Source organism: Canis aureus, chromosome 6 (assembly GCF_053574225.1).
Source record: "Canis aureus isolate CA01 chromosome 6, VMU_Caureus_v.1.0, whole genome shotgun sequence".
Classification (NCBI taxonomy): Eukaryota; Metazoa; Chordata; class Mammalia; order Carnivora; family Canidae; genus Canis; species Canis aureus.
Genome location: NC_135616.1, coordinates 5,864,866 through 5,887,868, shown reverse-complemented (window position 1 = coordinate 5,887,868; position 23,003 = coordinate 5,864,866). Strand labels below are relative to the sequence as shown.

Sequence of the window (23,003 nt, the reverse complement as noted above, 5' to 3'; positions counted from 1 at the left end):
CCTGGGTGGCTCAGCAGTTGAGTGCCTGCTTTTGGCTCAGGTTGTGATCCCAGGGTTCTGGGATCGAGTCCCACATCGGACTCCCCATGGGAAGCCTGCTTCTCCCTCTGCCTGTGTCTCTGCCTCTCACTCTATGTCTGTCATGAGTAAATAAGTAAAATCTTAAAAAAATAAAAATGAAAAAATAAATCCAAGTTGATGCGATATTAAGCTGACCTTTGACAATACTAATGGCAGAGATAACCCAACACAGTATTACCTACCAGAAAGATGGCAGCCTCTGCCGCATTACTATTAACTCTAATTCCATCCTTGTTTTCTGCTCCATTGTTTCATAAAGGAAGGAAAATTGAATTGTGGAAATGAAAACTTTGTTATAGGAAACGTATCTGACTCTAGAAGAATCTAGATACAAAGAATTTTACCTCTCCTAACTTAGCCCTTGAACCTAGGCATCTCAGAGACCTGGGGTTATTAAGTAGAGCAAGTATTAAATGTAGAAAAGATAGGTGAGGGGAGCCTGGGTGGCTCAATCGGTTAAGTATCCAACTCTTGATTTTGGCTCAGGTTATGATCTCAGGGTCATGAGATCAAGCCCCAAGTAGGGCTCTGCACTGGACACGGATCCTGCTTAAGATTCTCCTCTCTTCCTCTGCATCCCTGCCCCCCTCCAAAAAAAGTAGAAAAGCCAGGTGAAAAGACACAAAGTGGAAAAACACGGAGGGCCTTGTGACTCTTGAAAAATATTATCTTCCAATGTACAGCATCATTTTAGCTCCCTTGGTTACTCACATCAATTTTGGACACTGGAATTCCAGGAGTGAATATTTGTCATCATGAAGTCACAACCATGCATTATACTTTCTACTTTTCAGTAAAGGGATAAGTCACTGGGCAACTTAGGTGGATGAATTAAATTTCCAGCTACACTATCATTACGGAATAAGATTCTTAAGTTCATGAACTTCCAAGTGAAAATAATTACTCAGTTTATCTGCCCTATTGGCAAAGTTCAAATCCCAGCTCTCATACCCCTTCCATTAGATACACGATTTTCTTTCCAGCCTTTTTTTATCCTTCAAGGAATGTGAAGCTTATCCTAAGAGTTTACATGCTCTTTATTAAGTTTCCATTTTAGGGTTTTTTTGGAGAGGTTACATGAAATGATTGCAGGACTTTTTTGCTTAATGAGATATCAGGATAAATTAGTTTACAATAATTTCTTTCAATTATGAAAAATATTTGCCAGACTAATCAATAGATGGTTTTATTATTAAAAAGGCATAAATACTTTTATATTTCAAATTCTGCTAAAATTGATGATGGTTTTAAATTCAATGTGCCAAAAAAATTTTTTTAATAAAAATAAAAATAAATTCAATGTGCCTACTTTAATCCTCTTTGTAAATGTTGCAGTTTTAGTTTGTAGTTTTAAATGTAAATCAAGTTATACCATGATTCAAAATATTTTTATTTTGACTCTTGCAAACCACAGCTAGGTGCCTTTCCAGAGGGCCTAATTTTATTGGAAGAATCCTGAGTTCGTAGAATACTAATTACTTCATCTCAGAAATCATCATGATTTGTTCCCAAATGTCCAACAAACCAACTTCTTAAGTAGTTCTTGTAGAGGTGAGAAATGTCTTTTCAGACAGTAAAAATATGGACTTTTTAATCTATCTCGTAATGCTCTTTAACCATCTAATACATACATTTTGCTGGGGAAAGTCCTAGGAGACTCAAGCCCATCATCATTAGTCAGAGGACAAAGCACTTGACACGGGTCCATTCTTCTGATCTCTGTAACCTAGAAGAGATATTAACTTCAGAATTCTGTCTTTGTGTCTCTGGCTTTCTTTTTCCATTTTGTAGTCAATCTCAAGAAAAGATCCCTAGGTTGGGATACGAGTTTTATTTTACTGAGCAAATTTATAAAAATTTATTTTATTAGAGGAGGGAGCTTGGGTGACTCAGTTGTTCGATACTCCTGGTTTTAGCTCATGTCATGATCTCAGGTTGTGAGATGGAGCCCTGCGTGGGGCTCTGCACTCAGCCAGGAGTCTGCTTGAGATTCTTTCCCTATGCCCCTCCTCCCATCTTTCTCAAATAAATAAATAAATCTTTGAAAATTTTTTATTTTGGGGCACCTTGGTGGCTCAGTCAGCTTCCATACTGTATGTACTGCCTTCCACTCAGGTCATGATCCCGGGGTCCTGGGATCAAGCCCCATCAGGCTCCCTGCTCAGTGGGGAGTCTGCTTCTCCCTCTCCCTCTGCCCTTCTCCCCCCACTTGTGCTCTCTCTAGCCTCTCTGTCAAATAAATACATAAAATCTTTAAAAAAAATTTTTTAAATTATTCTATAAAGTAAGTTGTCTTTGGAATGCAGAGGAAGCTATGATCATGTTTTGAAGCATAAGCTGTTCTGTCTTGAAAATGTGAGGAAATAATGGTAAAAAATGGAAAGTTTCCTCCTCTAAGATTAGGAACAAGAAAGGGATACCTGCTTTTGCTGCTCCTACTCAACATTATGCTGGAAACGATAGTCAGTGTAATGAGGCAAGAAAGAGAAATAAAAGGCATCCGGATTGGTAAGGAAGAAGCAAGCCTATTGTACAACCAAGCTTCTTTGCTGTACACAAATGTTTGCTGCCATTGGTTGCAACACATCTCAGCATATTCCGCTTTAGGTTATACTGAGTTAGAATTTTCTCAACTTTAAAAACATTATTACCTTTGAATGTTTCATACAGACTATTCAAGAGCTAATTCTTTAGTCACTTACTGTTTATTTATTCAGTTATTTAAGTAGGCTCTATGCCCAATGTGGGGCTGGAACTCACCACCCCAAAATCAAAAGTTTGTGTTCAGGGGGTGCCTGGTTCAGTCGGTTAAGCACCCACTCGTGATTTCAGCTCAGGTCATGATCTTAGGGTCCTGGGATCGAGCCCCATGTTGGGCTCATTGCTCAACAGGAAGTATGCTTGAGGATTCTTTCTCCTTCTCTCTGCTCCTCCCCAACTCCCTCCTGCACGCTGTCTCTCTCTTTCTTTCAAATAAATAATTAAATCTTTAAAAAGAAAAAAACAAGTTGCATGCTCTACTGAGTCAGGAAGGCACCCCTGTTTAGTCACTTTAAATCTGCCATTAACTGCTCAAACAAGCAACAAAAACTGAACATTTTCAATCCCATCTGTCATCAAGGAAAACCACTTGGAATAATTTTCCTTTTTTAAAAAAATTGATGCTGTTCCCAATATCTTCTACTCCTTAAGCAGGTGTTCACACCAAAAGCATTATGATCCTAAACAGGTTTATTTTCTCTGTATTCACTTTGGATGTTACAATCAAACATGATTTCATTAACTCACCATCAGTCAGTGGCTTCCCTTGTTTGGTTAACAAACACGTCATTCAGAAATTTACTTTGGGTATAGCCTCATTTCCATTTTTATTTTTGTAAAGAAATTCACCTGTGATGAGATATCCCACTTAAACTTTTCTAATTTTTCTGACTGCCGCTTTCATGTGAGTCAGGACTATTGTGATGAGTGCTTATTTTGATGATGTTTATGTGCACTACATTTTTAAAAGAGATTTTATTTATTTTTTCATGAGAGACACACACACACACACAGAGAGAGAGAGGCAGGGACACAGGCAGAGAGACAAGCAGGCCCCACACGGCAAGCCCGACGCCAGACGCGATCCTGCGACCCCAGGATCACACCGTGAGCCAAGGGCAGGCACTAGGCCGCTGAGCCACCCAGGAATCCCTGTACTATATTTTTTTAAGCAGAGACTATAGTGTTGCTGTATAATAAATACTAACCTGTCATCAATTCCATAAAATTTTTTCAGAAATAGATTAATATTCTGATTTGCACTACTATATAACAGTTTGATGCCTTGGAAGTGGTAAGATTTTATTGCAATTTTTGAACTTTGGATGTAGATTGAAATTTTTCTGAATCGGGGGATCCCTGGGTGGTGCAGCAGTTTAGTGCCTGCCTTTGGCCCAGGGCAGGATCCTGGAGACCAGGGATCGAGTCCCACGTCGGGCTCCCTGCATGGAGCCTGCTTCTCCCTCTGCCTGTGTCTCTACCTCAGTGTGTGTGTGTGTGTGTGTGTGTGTGTGTGTGTGTGTCTATCATGAATAAATAAATAAAATCTTTAAAAAATATAATAAAATAAAAAAATTTTAAAAAGAAATTTTTCTGAATCAGAAGAATTACTTTCAACCACTATTATCAAGCAGTGAATGACTTTAGAGATTAGCTTTGTTGCAGATTTTTCCACATTATGGAAATGTGTTCTCTGTCTTGTTATATAAGTATCATATAATATCCTCAGTTTTTCCTCTTGGTCTGCAAAGCCTAAAATACTTACTATCCAGCCCTTTACAGAAAATTCCTTAATCCTTGATTTAAGACATTAGAATAAAAGAATTCCATGCATTTTTACTAAGCAGTGTTTCACATTTAATTACAAATGTTTTAGGGATCCCTGGGTGGCGCAGCGGTTTGGCGCCTGCCTTCGACCCAGGGCGCGATCCTGGAGACCCGGGATCGAATCCCACGTCGGGCTCTTGGTGCATGGAGCTTGCTTCTCCCTCTGCCTGTGTCTCTGCCTCTCTCTCTCTCTCTGTGTGACTATCATAAATAAATAAAAATAAAAAAATGTTTTTAAAATAATTACAAATGTTTTAATATTTTTTTTAGGAGTGCTTCATCCTAAGTAGGAACTCAGTGGACTTCATTTGTAATCTTGCATTTCAAATTTTTTAGACCAAAGCATTTATTTCCTGCAGTGATTTTTAAAAATAAATAAATAAATCAGCCAAAACCCCTAAAGAAGGCATGTGGGCAGTGGAGATACTCATAGTAAAAATGGTAGCAAATAAGTACTTAAAAATGTTTAGTACATCACTTTATAGTTCAAGTTCCAGGAATTTTTCATATTTCTTTTTAATAACTTTTTGGATTTTTATTATGACTGACTGCCCAAAGTAAATGAGAAGATACAGTTGTCATCAAATTCTAATTTTTTTTAAATTTTTTTTTAGGATTTTATCTATTTGAGTGAGAGAGAGTGAGAGAAAATACAAGCAGAGGCAAGGGGCAGAGAGAGAGAGAGGGAGAAGCAGTCTCCCTGCTGAGCAGGGAATCTAATGTGGGGCTCGATCCCAGGGTCCCAGAATCATGACCTGAACCCAAGGCAGATACTCAACCGGCTGAGCCATCCAGGCGCCACTCAAATTCTATTTATAGACTGTCTAATTATCCCTTTTTGATGTTAGGAGGTGACAGAAGAAAACGCATTCATTTTATTATTTTTGTGATGTTTTGGAGGATTAGCAAACAACTTGATAAATATATTGGTGCTTTAAAGAACCAGTATCCCTGAAAACCTATATAAAAATTTAATTTTTTTATCCCTCCAAAATCTTTTGGTTTTAGGTCTTGTTCATATGCTTCATTTTGAGTTAATATATAAAATTGCACTCCATTTTAGCTTCTTTATCTTATGGAATGGCCCATTATTTTGACCTTTAGAAGCCTAAGGGCCAAAGTAACATTTCTCAGATTCTTAAAACTGCAAGTTTTCTATTCAGAATACTTAATTGTCTTTAACTTAACTCTTTTGATAAGAGTCTCTAACAGTCCTGATCTTTATCTGTAAAAACAATAAGATCTGTTTAATGACTTTAAAACATTGAAAGAGGCATTAGAGATTGTGTTGTTCAAATCCACCATTTCACAAATGAGGACATTTCTTCTTTATCCCAAAGGTAAGTATCAATTTAAAATATTTGTTTAACTTAAAAAAAAACCCCACCTTTTAATTTTAACATTGAAGTCCACTTTCCAGACCAAGTATCAATGTAGAAATTTCCAGTACATAGACTATAGTCTAACATATATTACCATGTTATGAAACAGATTATTCAGTATTATTAGGATGCCAGTTCTCCCCCAAATTGCTCTATATTCAACGAAATTCCAATCAAAATCTCAGTAGTTGTTTTTAAGAAATTGACAACCTGACTCTGGAATTTATAAGGAAATTCATAATATCTATAATAACAAGAATATTTTTTAAATATAATACAAAGGTAGAGGACCTACCTTACCTGATTTCAAGACTTGAAATTATAGTAATTAAGACAGTGTGGTATTATTATCATTGGCTAGAAATAGGGATCAATGGATAGACATAGAGATCAAATGGAAAGAATATACAGTCCATAAATTGATGCATATAAATATGGTTAATCATTTTTTTAAAGATTTTACTTATTTATTCATGAGAGACACAAAGAGAGATGCAGAGACACAGGCAGAGGGAGAAACAGGCTCCCTGCAGGGAGCCTGATGCGGGACTTGATCCCTGGACCCCGGTTCATGACCTGAGCCAAAGGCAGATGCTCAACCACTGAGCTACCCAAACATCCCTGGTCAATCTTTTTTTTTTTTTAAAGCTATCAAGGTGATCCAAAGGAGAAAGGAAATTTTTCAACAAACGTTGCTGGATATCCATATAGATAAAAATTAACCTTGACCCTTACCTCATACCATACAGTGATCTCAAAATGGATGATAGACCTAAATCTAAAATTTAAACCTATAAAACTTCTAGGAAAAAAATACCTTGGGCAGGCAGAGATTTCTTAAGACACCAAAAATATAGGTCATGTGATAAATTAGACTTCAACAAAATTAAAATTTTCTGCTCTTCAAACACACTTCACCGTAATATTTATAACAGCTTTACCCATAATAGCTCCAAACAGAATCCAACTCAAATGTTCACCAATAGCTGAATAAACATATTGTGTACACCCATGCAATAGAATATAAATCAATAATTTTAAAAAACCCAAATTCCTGATACATAGATGAATCTCAAAAACTATACTATGCAAAAGAATCTACAAAAAAAGTACATACTGTCTAATTCTATTAATATTAAAACTCTAGAAGAGACAAGCCTAATCTTCAGTGACAGAAAGCATATAGGGCAAAAGAGGATTTTTTTTGGAGGGATGGCAATGTTGTATTAATTGTGATCCCACTGGTACTTAGGAGGCTGCGTACAATTGTCAGGTACACTTACAATGGATGCGTTGTAGTGTATTTAGGCTCAGCGGTTTAGCACCGCCTTCAGCCCAGGGTGTGATCCCAGAGTCCCAGGATCGAGTCCCGCATCGGGCTTCCTGCCTGGAGCCTGCTTCTCTCTCTGCCTGTGTCTCTGCCTTTCTCTCTGTGTCTCTCATGAATAAATGAATAAATTTTTTTTTTTTAAGGATACTTCAATAAAGATCATTTAGAGGTAAACTTTTTTCTCTGGATTTCTCTTCTTCCCAAATCAGTTTACTTAAGTTTCCTCCCTTACTCCTATCTCCCCTTATGCTCTATTCCTTTTTGAGGAATATTACATTTGCTCCCTTCCAACATACATTGATACATTGATTCTGATGCCCCCCAGCAACGCCAACTTTTCAAAGCTCCGCCCTTTTGCTGATGTGCACAATCGAAACTGGCTGTGGTCAATAAAGGACCCTTCCTCCTTGCAAAGTAGGGCTGAAGACTAGATATTTAAAAGTTGGTTTTTTTTTTCTCGGCTATATTCAAATAAACTACCTAAAGGTAGTAATAAAGTCATAACTACAACCCGATTTGCCATACTTACCCAGCTTAGTGTCCTTCCACTGCACATACAAGTTGCCTCAGTCAAGACAAATCCCAAGGCTGCCAGCGAAGGAATATTGTGGAACATAGAAATTACAAGGATAAAATAGAAGAAATAGATTCTATTTCTGATAGAATGAACATGTTTCTTGTGCCAGCTGCAACGTAGCATGCAAAAATCCTCTTTTTGTCTTCTAGTTTAACACATAACATTTCAATAAACATCAGGTAAATTTCATATTTTCTCCAGCCGTAGAAGAGGGGGGATGGGGATGCTATTTGCAATCATGGCAGATGTCATGTCACCCAGACACACTGCTTTATAGAGAAACCTAGGTAATTATCACAAGCAAAGAACACACACAAATCAAAGGTCATTTGAGCTGAAATTACCTGATTTAGGAATTTGGTGATGTTCTTGGTTGCTGCTGCTGCTTTTTTGTTAAAATAAAATTAGGAATCAGATGGACAAATTTAAGATATTTCAGGGGTGCATGGGTGGCTCAGTCAGCTAAGCATCCGAACTTTTGATTTTGGCTCAGGTCATGATCTCAGGGTCCTGGCATCAAGCCTGGCAAGGGGCTCCCCACTCAACAATGAGTCTGTTTGTCTCCTTTTCCCTCTGCCCTTCCCCCTGCTTGCACTCTCCCTTTCTCTCTCTCTCTCTCTCTCGTAAATAAATATATCTTTTTAAAATATATTTTAATCACAAATTTTCTCTTTTTGTATATTTTTAAAATTTTTATCTATTTGTTTTAGAGAGAGCAGGCAAGCGAGAGAGAGAACACAAGCAAGGGGGGAGAGGTAGAGGGAAAGAAGCAGACACCCCGAGATCATGACCTGAGCCAAAAGCAGAGTTAACTGACTGAGCCACCCAGGCACCCCTAATCACAAATTTTCTGAAGAGCAATTCACTTATCTTTCTAGTACTGCAAACTACATTCATTCCTCTCCTACATCCTGTCTCTAAGGCAACAGTACTCAGGTGCCATTTTTACAGGTTTTACCTAGTAAATTTCAGCATCAATATAATTTTTGCATTATTGCTGTTGTTTTACCAAATTAGAAAGGTTAATAACACAATATTACAGGCAGGAAACAGGGTAGGATATGCTTCAAAGCACGCAGAAGCAAAATTTACATACATCCAAGTGTTCTTGGCTTTTTGTTCCAAATTACATAGGAAAAAAATCTACTACCAAATTTGAGTAGGAAAACATTCAGAAAAAACATGTCTAATTAATTCTATTGAGGAGCTAAATCTGATAGAACAGCTACTGGTGATAATAAATAAAATTGGATAGTGCATGGCCATAAATATTTTTCCAACAGATATTTTTTTCCTCTTGATCATTGGCAGAGTTGAGGACACACCATCCCCAAAAATGGTATCTTGGCATATTAAATATCTCAAGCTGAAGGGATTTGAGAAACAGCATGTACAGGAAGGACTCTCTGACCCGCCCCTGAAGCAAGTCATAGACCCTCCTGTGTTAAGTGCCTACCCTATTCCCAGAGGAGAGGAGCGTTCTTACCTCCCAAGACAGAGGGGCTCCAAGAAGAATCTGCAGGAATGCCTTGCTAAGTTTCCCCAGGTTATTGCCCTTAGCTCAGATTCTTTACACTATCATTTTATCCAATGTGGTCCCCCTTTTCATCAAATCCACATAAAAACACTCAAGTCTAACAGTTCCTTTGAAGTCTTCATTTCCTTATGAAGATTTCTGAGTCACATAAACATATAATAAATCTGCAAGCTCTTCTCTTGTTAATCTGTCTTTTGTTTTCTTCCCAACTAAGAACTGAAGCTGGGAAGAGGAAAGATATTTTTCCTTCCCTTTATTACCAACTAAGTTAGATTTGAGACTCCCAAAGTTTGGAGATTTAATAATTGTTTTACTGGGATCCCTGGGTGGCGCAGCGGTTTAGCGCCTGCCTTTGACCCAGGGCGCGATCCTGGAGACCCGGGATCGAGTCCCACGTCGGGCTCCTGGTGCCTGGAGCCTGCTTCTCCCTCTGCCTAGGTCTCTGCCTCTCTCTCTCTCTCTCTCTCTCTCTGTGACTATCATAAATAAATAAAAAAAATAAAAGCCAGCTTTAAAAAAAATAATAATTGTTTTACTGTCTGGAGGCTTTGCATTCAAATATTCTGTTGAATTTAAGAATTATTCTAAAGATCAGGACTAATGAACAGATTCTAACAATCTCTCCCCAGCCCTTCTGAGTTCTCCCAGCTACAAGATTAAAGAAGAAAACAACTCAAACTTAACTATCTCTGAAAATAGGACTGGAGAACTTTTTTTTTTTTTTGTAATCAAGAACAACTAAATCCACAAGAAAAAAAAAAAATCAGAGACGCCTGGGTGGCTCAATGGTCAAGTGTCTGTCTTTGGCCCAGGGGTGTGATCCCGGGGATCCTGGGATCAAGTTCTGCATCAGGCTCCCCAGAGAGAGCCTGCTTCTCCCTCTGCCTATGTCTCTGCCTCTCTCTGTGTATCTCTCATGAATAAATAAATAAAATCTCTCCAAAAAAATCAGTTGTAAGCCACCCTGTTTTGTTTTTCTGTTTTTTTAAAGTAATTTTATTTTTAAGAGAAAGATACCAAATCTCCTACTTACCTGCTTTGTATGTGAATAACAAGAACTATAAAGCTTATATATGAGTTAAAATACATTTTGTTTTTCTGTTAAGTCAGTTACAACAGAGACACAATAGCGGGTGTGGGAAGACAAGAGAAGGTAGATGCAAGGATCTACAAGGACCACACAGAGAGAAAACATGACCCAGAACACAGCAGGGATCCTGTTCAGACTTTCATCGAGCAATTGTCCTTTCCTCTCCACAACTGCTGCTCAACCTGGTGTTTCCCTCCAGACTCCTAAAATCCTTGTTTTTGCATAGATATCAGTATTGCTAGAATCTAAAAACACTTGAGTGTGACTGTGATTCTGCTCACTGGAGCTATGAAATTTCCATCTATAGCACCTCTCACTCCACCTGCCCAAGGGCTTTAAACCACTTTTAAACCTCACCTTTCAGGATTTGGTAAATGAGGAAGTCCAAAAGCTACCAAGACTCCAGATCAAGTCCTAGGCAACAGTGTAAGGCGGACAAGGAAAGTCTTGGTTCCTTTCCTCTGTGCTGTTGACACATGCTGAGGAGGGATGGAGGGCACAGCACTTTCACTGCTAGTTAGGCAGCCAAGAAAAATGAGAAAAAGAATTTTCACAGGAGTGTTTAGAACAGCGTTACTCATTATAGCCAAAAGGTGCAAACAACCCTAATATCCAACCAGGCAAGGGTGGATGAAACAAAGGTGGTATATGCATATTATTTGGCCATAAGAAGGAATGAGATCCTGACACATGCTACACCGTGGGTGGACCCTGAGGACATCATACTAAATGAAGGAAGCCAGTTAGAAAAGACCACTTATTATACAATCCCATTTATGTGAAATGTCCAGATCAGGCAAATCTATGCAGACACAAAGCAGATTTATGATTGCTTCCAGCTAGGGGTAGATGGATCGATAGGAAGGTGATAGCTAAAAGATATGAGATTTCTTTTCGAGTGTTCTAAATTGACTCCAGTGGTGATGGTTGCCACATCTCTGAATATACTAAAAATCATTTGATTGTACACTTTAAATGCATAAATTGTATGGTATGTGAATTACGGATCAATAAACTGTTAAAAAAAAAAAAGAATAAAAGAAGAAGAAATGGGCCTTTGAAGATCAGAACAAATCACCAATGCCTCATGCATTGGAGATCCTGAAAAAAGCTGAACTACATTAACTTCAAGCTCAAAAAAATAAGCATCTGGCATAGATAGTTATATTAAAAGAAAAAGCATCAATCTGAATCCTAAACACACCCTTCCTTTTCAAAGATCTGTCACTTAAAATGTCACACCTCTGTAGGTTACTTCCTCACCAGATAGGCTGAACCCAAACCCAGTATGGACAGCAAAGTAGGTAGGTATTGCATAACATAAACATTTCACACCATCCCCTCAACGACATTATAAATGCCATTATTTGCATCTGTAAAATGAGGACCTAACACTTATAAAATTAGCTTGAGAATTAAATAAAATTATGTATGAAAATGCTTAGCAAAGTACCTGCATCAGAGTAAGTCCTCAGTAGATGGTTATTGTAACTATTATCACCTCCTCCAAGAAAACTCTTGAAAACATCCTTACTCATGAATCTGCCTATCCAAACAAGAACCAAATATCAAATTGTATGCATTTACAATCTTTCAATCTCTTCCACTTTCTGACTTGAAGTGATTTATTTAAGCACAATAGTTAACAAAAAGTCACTTACTTAAAATTGGCTGATGATAAAAAGAGAAATAAGACATGTAATGCTTTACTAAACAAATTACTTTCTTTGGCTTGAAGTGCAAAAAGAAATCCAATTCTACAATTTATCTAGATAGCTAAGGAGCTGTTCAGTATTTGTGACATCGTCATGTTAACCTCATTGTGCGGCCACAGCTACACAAAATCCTCTTTTTAAAATTCTATGCAAGGGCTCCTGGCTGGCTCAGTCAGAAGAACATGTGACCCTTGATCTCAGGATTGTGAGTTCGAGCAGCCCCACATTGGGTATAGAGATTACTTAAATAAAGAAACTTTAAAATAAATAAATAAAATAAAATTCTACACAAATTGCAAGTAGTAAAGTATTGGTTTTATAAATGAGGAAAGGATACAAGACGGAAAGAGCTTTGCCTTACTACACACACCACCAGCCTTGAATGTTTTACTTCAAAAGCATATTTCAAAATATTTTTAAAAAGAGAGAGAGAAATAATGAAAGTCAGGGAAGTGTTTTTTATGTGGAGTCTGCAGAAGAGTATTACTATTGCTACCATAGCAACCGGATCACGAGATGGTTTTGCAAAGGAAGTGTCTCTCCAGACCAGCTGCCAAAGTGAAGGATAGCAACTGCATTGCTACTCTGTTCTCTTTGCACCTCCCTCACTTATGTTTTTCCAAAATGGTTCCAGAACATTGATTTCAATTTCTTGGAACCTCAGTTATGACCCTCTCCCTGTTCCTCTTTATCCCATAATCAACTCTCTTACTCAACAAAATTCAGCTTAACTCAGTTCTCCCCCTCCAAACCCTACTTTGTAGAAGGTGGTGATTGATCATGCAATAAAGCAAAGACTGCCATTGGACTTGGAGGCAGCCCTTTTGTACCTTAATAGTTAAAATACAATCCATTCCCAGTTTTAGTTTTAAGGCACTGCTGGCAATCATTGAAACTGAAACCAGTTCTTGGAGAATGGAATTAGTGAAGACAAGTGGCTAAGGGCTTAGCCACTACAGTTATATACACTTGATGCCAAAGGGCAAGTATCCCCTATACCACCTCTCCTTGCTCCTACCCTCCATTGCAAAACACTCTGAGCCAGAGATTTTTATGCGAGGTTTCATTGAGGAACTCCACCCATAAGAGGAAAGGGGAAGGAGGATAGGGCATAGGGAGAAGTTCAATTGCAATTTATCCCCAATAGAGGCCTCAGCTGACCCTACAGGGAGCAGTGAAGTTGTCATGGCCCTTGCTTGAAGGTCCACTTACCTGTGCCTCTCTTTGCCAGAAATGTGAATTGACCAGAACAGAGATTTGCAGCTCGAAGGAGGCCATTTGGATTGTAGGACCTCAGAGGTCCCCGAGTTTCCTTGCTCCTGTAAAATAAACTCACCAGGAGGCTGCAGATAATTCTGGCTTACGTGAGTGTGCAGTAACACTGAAAAACGTCTATCTCAAACAGTGTCCAAGTGTTCAGTATCTTCAACAAGAATATCTGGGGATCCCTGGGTGGCTCAGCGGTTTGGCGCCTGCCTTTGATCCAGGGCGCAGTCCTGGAGTCCCGGAATCAAGTCCCACATCAGGCTCCCGGCATGGAGCCTGCTTCTCCCTCTGCCTGTGTCTCTGCCTCTCTCTCTCTCTCTCTCTCTCTCTCTGTCTATCATGAATAAATAAATAAATCTTTAAAAAAAAAAAAAAAAAAACAGGATATCTGCATTCCCTGCAAATAGCTCCAAAAGCTATTCCAGACTTCTGTCAAGCACTTCAGAACTTAATGATAAAGTTGTAAAAAATTATGTAAACGGATTCTTCCAGAGAGTGTCCCTAAAGCCTGGATCTCCCTGTGCCTACAACATGATTGGGAACAATGAATAATAAATAAAGATGAAATTTTTACACTCCACTCACATTGGTCTTTTTTGATATTGCTTCCTGCAATATTTGTGTCAGAATTTTATATTTGCAAAACTGGCTATAATTTTCCCTAAATACAGGTATGTGAACAAAAGGGCAGTTGCTCACATGCTGACTCAAATTGTTCTATACACAAATACTGTTAATACAGCAAAGTTATCCTAGTACCTGGATTCTTTTCAAAACTTTAAGCCAAATCCCTTATGAAAACCATAGCAGTAAAAAAACAGTGCACTTTTTAAAAAAATGCTGCATATAAAATGTTTGAGAAATTTCATTTTATTTCACATATGCAAACACAAAATTTGGGTGAATACAGAAGTCAGAAATAATTTTTGTAGATAACCATTATACTTCTTTACTCTGTTTTAGTGCCAGTGCATATTCTACAAAAGAAAATGGTTTCATAAATTAATATAATTTAAAAGTAAATGCCAATGTTTTTATTTTAAAAATTAATTTTATGTAATGAAATCTAAAAAAAAGGTGTTGTTGGACAATTTTTAATGCAGCAAGTTGGTCTGGGATAATAGTTTTCGGGTTCATTTTCCATTGCCATGGAACAAATTACCACCAACTCAGCGGCTTAAAATAACACCAGTTTATTAGCTCACTATTCCATAGATGGGCAGGTTGGGTGAGCTTGGCTAAGTCTTCTGCTTAAGGTCTCACATGGCTGAATTCAAGATGACAGTCAGGCTAGACTCTTATCTGGAGTTTGTTCAGCTGTAGAACAAAGGTCCTCATTTGCCTGCTGGCTGTTGGCCAGGGGGTCGCTCTCTGTCTTGGAACAGTCTCCAACCCATGTACGTGGCTCTCTCCATCTTCAAGGCCACCAAATGCAGCTGAATCCTCTTCCTGCTTCTTCTCTTTCTGACTTCGTCTTCTCCTACCAGCTGATGAAAAGGCTTTAAAGGGCTCATGCGAGGTAAGGTCCACCCAGATAATCACTCAGATTTTGTTAACCTTAATTACATGTGCAAAATATGCCATATAACATAACATAATGGTGGAAGTAAAACCAGCAGAAGGTCATGGGCCATCCTAGAACTCTGCCTGCCACAGCCATGTAAAGGACCAAACAGACCAGAGTACTGACATGTACTGTCTCCGACACACTGGCCTCCTTTTTGGTACCAGGAGGCCTGATAGGTAGCTGATCACTGGAAGGATTGACCATAATGCATCTACTCATAGTCCCAAGAAAGTATTTTGGGGGGAGCAGAACGTTGTTGGGGTTTACCAGACACTCCTGCAGACAGAGGTATGATAACACAGAAGTCTGGGTCACTGAGACAGAGACCACTGACTTGTCACTATAGGATAGCATCTCTTTAGTGAACATCAGAGGGTAGAGGCACTTGTACTAAATCCTGACTCACTCACTGGTGCCAAATAGCAGGGAATTTTGCCTCACCAGCACTTCTTCCCTGATGGCTCATCTGGATCATGAGGATCCCCTATAGCACTTATTGGTTAGGGAAATTCAAGTATATAACACATCAGTTCCTCCCATACATTCAAATGTACCTGTAACGACAGTACGCTGATTTGCCCCAAAGTCCCCACCCATGAGTTCATGTTAGCCTCCTTTTCCTGGTGAGATCCCTCCCCAAATCCCATCAGACAAATTCTAGTGCCCTTCTTCTTTTTTTTTTTTAAGACTTTATTTATTTATTTGACAGAAAGAGAAAGAGCACAAGCAGAGGGAGATGTAGGTGGAGGGAGTGGGAGAAGCAGGCTCCTCACTGAGCAGAGAGCCTGATACAAGGCTCAATCCCAGGACCCTGGGATAATGACCTGAGCCAAAAGCAGAGGCTTAACCACTGAGCCCCCCAGGTGTCCTTCCAAGTGCCCTTCTCTCTAAAGATACGATGGTTACTTGGGCGCCTATATTCAACAGAGCCACAGGAGTTTGAGGCACTCTCCACCCCACCACCAAAGTTCCCCAGAATACTCAGATGGCTGTATATGACCTCTGTTCTCCTTGAGGACAGGGAGAACCTAGCCCTACCTATAATCACTTTTTTTCCTTAAAGCAGCTGAAAGCCAGGAAGAGGAAGATGAAGGGATCAGAAGGTACAAGAGGAGAGAGCTGCCTTGGCCAGTAAGCGAGGCACGTTTCTTTTCATTTTCAAGTGGCTGCCTCCTCAACTTCAACTAAACAACTCTCGATTTGGGCCCACCCAAAATTCTATGTCCTCATTGCCGACACCATTTATTTTAGTGCTGAGAACCCTTTGACTCAGCAGCCACCCACATTGCTTCTGGCTGGGATTACAGGGTATGATAATATCCCTTCCCCCACCTTACACCTGTCAGTGTGGGTACTACCAAAAGAAAAAGAAAGAGTAATTTTGGGTGAGGATATGGAGAAACTGAAAGCCTTGTATGCTGTTGGTGGTGATGCAAAATGGTGCAGCTGCTACAGAAAACAATAGGGAGGTTCCTCAAAACATTAATGTAGAAGTGCCATCTGATCTAACAGTCCTACTTCTGGACATTTATTTAAAGGAATTGAAATCAGGAGCTTGAAAAGACATTAGCACTCTTATGTTCATTGAAGCTCTTCACAATTGTCAAGATGTATTAACAACTTAAATATCCATCTACAGATGAATGGACAAAGAAAATGGCATATATTCATATGATGGAATATTATTTGGCCTTAAAAAATAAAGAAATTCTGTAGTGTGTGACAATATGATGAACCTTGAGGACATTATGTTACGTGAAATAAGCCGGTCACAGAAGGACAAATACTGCATGAGTCCACTTACATGAGGGACCTAAAATTGTCAAATTCGTAGAATCATGCCAAGAGTCAAATGGTTTCCAGGGGCTGAGAGGAAGGAAAAATGGGGAGTTATTAGTGAACAGGTACAAAGTTTTGATTGAGCAAGATGAATAAGTTGTAGATATCTGCTATACAACATTGTACTTAGAGTTAACGATACTGTTAACGATACTAAAGTTAACAATTAAGAATTCGTTAAGAGGGTAGATCATTCCTGCTACAATGAAATATTTTTTTTTAAAGACTAGAAGGAGGAGGAGGAGGAAGGGGGGATTTTCTTTTTAACCAGGATAAATAGAGACGTGGAATAACATAAGGATTATGAACCTAGACTCTAGAGAGACACCTTCCTGGGTTTGAATGCTGGAGTTTCCATCCTATTAGCTGTGTGACCTTGGACAAGTTACTTAGCAGCTCTGTAACTCCATTTCTCCAGCTATGAAATGGGGAGATAGTATCTTGTCACAGGGGCTATGAGGATTAAAGGATTCAATCCATGGAGAGAGTTAGCAAGGCCTTGCACTCAATAAATGTTAGTTACGACTAAAGGAATTACTGAATGAGTAATTTAAACAATAACTCCTATGGGCTGTGGAAATCAATTAAGTATTTCTTCCCAAAGAGACAGAACATTTGTACAAGTATAGTTCTATTCTTTATTTTCTTTTGCTGGCCAAATAACAGTAACGATGGATAGAAGTATATGTTTTTTTAATAGGAAGGAAGAGGGCTTAGGTTGATTGACTACTGTTTGCCAGGCATACTGTAGCTACTTCTACATATGTTGATTGTTTCACCTTATTCTCACAACAAGCTAGCAAATTGGGCATTTTATCACCATTTTTCTGTTGGATATAACTTGTCCAAAGTTGAGTAATTTGTTTCCAACCTTGCCTAGCAAGGTCTGTGAATTCAGACCCAGCTACCACACGCAATCTATCAACACAGATGTCCACAAATTTGCTCTGTATGTAGCCACCTGATTTTATCAATGAATAGGATGAGTTGAAATCATTATTTTCGGAGGAATTCAGGGCCAGTAAGAGTTAAATTATTTATTGGCTCTGCCAGACTGTATGGTTTCCTATTTAAACACGGCACTGGTCTAGGTATAATACTCTAAATGACCAAATCTTTGGCCTAATTATTAAAGGACATATCTTACAAGAAAGTAAAGTTATAAAAGAAAAAAAATCACTGGGATTTGAAGGATAAATTGATGCCTAAGAAAAGAGGGGATGGAGTTAATAGGGCAATAATTTTGGAAAATATAGCAACCAAGAAATGCACTTTCACTATTACTGAGTTTAATTTTAGTCAATATTCTCTTGGTACATACAGGCATGAACCACCAGCTACGAGTGAAATCTACCTCTTCTCTGTCATTTGGAAGATATCTTGAAGCTTCACTGGAGAACAGTGCTTTAAATCTTCAGAAACAGAAGATTCAGTGTCAGAAAAGTACATCAAGTAAATAAAAGAAAATGTCCTATATTATTTTTGCCATGAATTTACCCTTAGCAAATTATTAATGTTGTACTGAAGAGGCTTGGGATACATTTCACTTATTTGCTTATGTAACTTTTACTCACTATTTTCATTGGTGGTGAGTAAAGGAAAAAATGGAGGTAAGAACACGATGACCTTTCCATTTTGTTCTAACGCAGAAAACAGGAAGAGTGAGCACTGCCATCTTTTGGTTACACAATATAATAATTGAAATCATTACACTTAACAGCCAGAAGAATGCTGTTAGTCATCACCAAGCAAACAGAAACAGTTACTTACCCAGCATGAGTCAATTCTTTGGATTGTTTCCTTATAACATCTTTCTTCTAGAAAGTAATCACAAAGTTTCCAAAATCTAAATTTTCTTTTAATAATAGACGCAGAGAGAAAGGTTGATGGGTTGTCTAGATTCTCTTAAAGACTACTGACAGTTCTAATTATATTTGATAATTCTAAAGCATTCAGAGTAGACAAAGAGAAGTGGAGAACTTTTTGTGTGTAATTATTGAAGCCAATTTCACAATTGCCCCAGGGGCCAAGAACCTGAACAAAAGGCTGGACTTTCTTCAATGAGGAAATGCCATGGCAGAGGCTTCCAGAGAGCTAGCACTCCAGCGTCATCTACACCAAGCAAGAGAAAAGAGGTAGTAGATCTGGACAGGGCACAGGCACATTGCAGGAACGTTTTATGTTCTAGGGAAACACTGTGCTACTTTGGAAGGAAGCTCTGAGAAGTTTGTCAAAGAGTATTGTCTGGGACCGGCCTCTCAGCTGCCTCAGCATCAGAAAAGCCATAAGACACAGTTGATACACGATGTGTGTTTTACCAACAGTAGTCCTGGAGAAAAGACTTGGAGCAAGTAAAGGCATTTATGTTGAAGAGGAAACTTCTGAATTTGAAGAAGAGAGGAATTTGTAAAAGAAATACAATCCCCTCAGATCATGTGTGGATCCAGAAAGGAAGATATCAAGATAAGTTTTTTATTTTTATTTTTTTAAGATTTTATTTATTTATTCATGAGAGACACACAGAGAGAGGCAGAGACATAGGCAGAGGGAGAAGCAGTCTCCCTTTGGGGACCCCAATGTGGGACTCAATCCCAGGACCCCAGGACCATGACCTGAGCCAAAGGCAGACGCTCAACCACTGAGCCACCCAAGGGTCCCCAAGATAAGTTTTTTAAAAGGCTTATCAGACTGCCAGAAAATAGACTATAAAACCCAAATGAGGATTTTTGGAATGTTAGGGATAAATAGGGAAATATGGAAATATCATACCAATAGAGTGAAAGGAAGTTACCTGAATTTGACCTTTTTTTTTAGATATCCTCAGGTCTATCCTGATATGTTCCCCTTTTGCTGTAGAGATACGTATCACTATTCCATGTATACTAACATGTTTTTGGAGGTAAGATTGGAATCTAATTCCTCTTGTTAAAAAACAAAACATTTCGATAGGGTACCAGAGAGTAGACTGGGTAGGGGGGACGTGGCTTCCAGTCTCCTCACTAAGTAGCCAGATGCCCTGAAGTCACCCAGTCTCCCTGAGCCTTGGTTTCCTAAATCTATAAAATAAGTTCCTTCGATTCTATCATTGCTTCTCAAGGGGGGCTCTGCGGACTCCTCTGCAGCTATAGATTACATTCAAAGAACCCTTGCTTCTCCGATTTGAGAAATATCAGATAAGATCATTTCTAATGGCCTTTGCTCTAAAATTCTGAGAGAAAAGAAAATCTTTTTCCTTCACTAAATTCCTCAGGACCTAGAGGAGGAAGAAAAGCCAACACGCTTGTATCTTTTTCCCTTCTGTGTTCCTTCTCCCTTTCAATAACAGGCAGTTATTCTTTCATTCTAAATTTCTAGAGCAGTGTTTTCCGAAAGAAGGACATCTAACTTAACATTTTAGAGTGGTCACATTTTTAAAAGAAAAAAAGAGACAGATGAGGTCAATTTTAATATTATACTAAATATTATAATATTTAATTTTAATTTTTATATTTTATTTTATCCAATATATCCTAAATATTATCACTTTGACATGTCAGCATTGTAAAAATTAATGAGATGTTTCGTTTTTTGTTTTGTTTTGTTTTGTCATTGTAAGTCTTTGGGATCCCATGTGGCTTTCACATTTACAACACAGCCCAATTCAAGCCGGCCCCACTGAGAGTGCTCAATAGTCACACATGGCTGATATTGGAGGATCCTATGTTCCAAGAGTGGACAATAAATGATTAGAGCCCTCCTGGTGGAAAGCTAATGCTCCCCTGTCCATGTTTTCATGTGTTCTGAAAAATAGCCCTGTTGGCTTACCCAACCCCAGAACTAGAGAAGGTCTAGAAATGACAGAAAAGACTAAGAATCTGAAAGAACACCTCTCCACTCACAACTCCCCAGCAGAAACCCTTCCTTCCTTGAGCCATCAGTCCAATCCTTCCCAGAACACTTGAAAAGGGCTATTTCTTTCCCTTCTTACCTTAATGCTACTTCTCCACAACAAAACTGAAAGTGTTTTTCTCAACAAACCATTCCCCAGGGAAGCAAGTAATTATCTCTCTATCTTTGGATTCAGGCAGATAGTGATTACCCACAAAATCCCTGCTGTAGACACAATAAGCATTTATATTTGTGTTCTTCATTTTTTTAAATGATGCGGAAACTTTCATTAACTCATCAACTCTATTGCAGGAGAACTAATTCAGAGACATTTGCAATTAATGTATTTTTTGTTGTACAACATGATGGCAGAAGAAGATAGAAATGACTAGAATCTAATTTGGACATCAGTGATCTGGATTTCAGCTTGGGACATTATGCCTGTCCTTTTATATAAAGACCTGGAATACTGAGTAAAATAAGTAAGCAAGAAACTTAGAAATTGAGATGAGGTAGGCTATTTTACATGGGAGAAGATAAAGGGTTTTTTTGTTTTTTGTTTTTTGTTTTTGGGTGTTTTGTTTTTTTGGTTTTTTTGTTTGTTTGTTTGTTTGTTTGTTTGGTGCTTGGTTGGTTTTTTGGTTGTTGTTGTTGTTTGGTTTTTTTGCATTTGGCCAACACACAAAGTAAAACAAAAGTTTCATACGTGTATAGGAGTCAGAGCTGCCTACTTCTCATCAAAGTGGTTTCTGACATCTCTAAATACCATCATTTTCCACTTTCTTTTCTATTTGGGATGGCAGCATAGTTCAGAAGGGTAAAGACAAGCAATAGATTCAAATATTTATTATTTTATTAAGGCAGAAACATGAGCTGTCTAAAGAGATCTGCATGAGCTTGTTTATGTATCCTTTATCACAATGTGCCTTTCTAGTCCTCTCCTTCATCCCTCTAAGAACAGATTTTTGCCAACCAGAAGGCATGGGGTAGCTAAAAGGGAACACTGGATAAACCACTAAGGAAATTGCTGGCAGGAAAATAAAATTTCACTGTACCTCACTCAAACCTACAACATCAATTCATCTGTACGCTTTTGGTGTTAATGGCTCCAGATGGTCTGGTTCCAGATCACCATGTTTCCCTCCCTTTTTCATCATTGATACCTACTCTCAAAAGATGAGCCTTAATAGAAGGAAGAGGGATGACACGGCACATAGTATAAAGACTAGATTTACAATATTGCATAAAGTCGGTACATTACTAAATGAGGACTGTACACTTTGGAAAAGCTGACATTTACTGAAATTATGGCCCCCTCCACTGTTCCTTTAGACAGTCAGGGACTCTTCTAGGTCTTTGCACCTGCTCCCCTACCCCAGCACAGCACTTGATATGGGTATCTCCTGGCGGGTTCAGTTCCACAAGGGAGAGAGGTGGTCTCAAGGGCAATGAATGTGAATGGGGAAGGTTCAACACCCCAGGGGCTTAGCCAGTCTTGAGTTTCTTTAAAATAAATGCAAACAAATTCTCTTCATAAACATAAAAGTGCTGCGTTTTTCGTGACCAGACTACCTGTCCAACCCTAGGCAGAAATGGGCAGAAGTTTTTCTTTTCAGCAGCCGTGATCTGCAGCCTTTACCCTAAAAATGACCTTTCTACCTGTCCCCATCCTTTACCCAGCCCTAAGAAATTGTAGAAAGGACTCTCATTTACTATACGATGATGAAAGGAGTATAAAGAAATTGAAAATTAGCCCAAACCCTTCAGTTCCACATAATCAGTTTTCTTCATTTTTGCCCCATCAAGCACTTCATCCAGAAGTACACTCCATAGGAGGAAATAGAGTCCTGGGAAATAGAGCCCGGGATATCTGCCCTGATCCTCTCTGTGTTTCACTGAACCTACCTCTCCATCCCAGCACGGGCTTCACACAACTCCTTTGAGGGAGATGAGGACCATCAAGAAATGTGAAGGGTCTGAAATTTTACCCAACTTACACACTAGCAAGTTACCCTGTTCCTGTGTCCTGGATCCTAGTGGAGACACGAGACTCCTGGGTCAGAGACAAAGGACTTCCTTACTATCAACAGAGTAAGCAACACTAGCACCTTTGCTTTAGTTCCTTTGCCCACACGTAACACAGGGATTGCGCATGGTCCCACATGACACCTGTATGTGCGGTAGGTTGCCTTGCAGAACACGGAGTCAAGGTCCCAGCCTTTGAGTCAGCAACAGACAAGCCATTCTCCCTCTGCCATGACCTACTTAAAGTGACTAACTAGACAAACTGCTCTGTATCAGGAGTTGCATCAACCTAACAATGAGGTGCACTCAGCAGGAGCACTCAGGGGTGTTCAGGGCCCATGGCAGACTGCCTCTCCAGA

The 23,003-nt window shown here is 38.9% G+C and overlaps 1 protein-coding gene across 1 annotated transcript in view; it reads right to left on the bottom strand.

Moving 5' to 3' along the window:
- Window positions 1–1,676: 1,676 nt before the first annotated feature.
- The window catches only part of LOC144315452 (uncharacterized), a 91,275-nt gene continuing 69,948 nt past the window's right edge, over window positions 1,677–23,003 (bottom strand). The window contains exon 2 of the mRNA XM_077899980.1: window positions 1,677–1,807. Within this exon, the coding sequence (XP_077756106.1) occupies window positions 1,694–1,807 (114 nt within the window). The 3' untranslated portion in view covers window positions 1,677–1,693. The remainder of the gene's footprint in view (window positions 1,808–23,003) is intronic.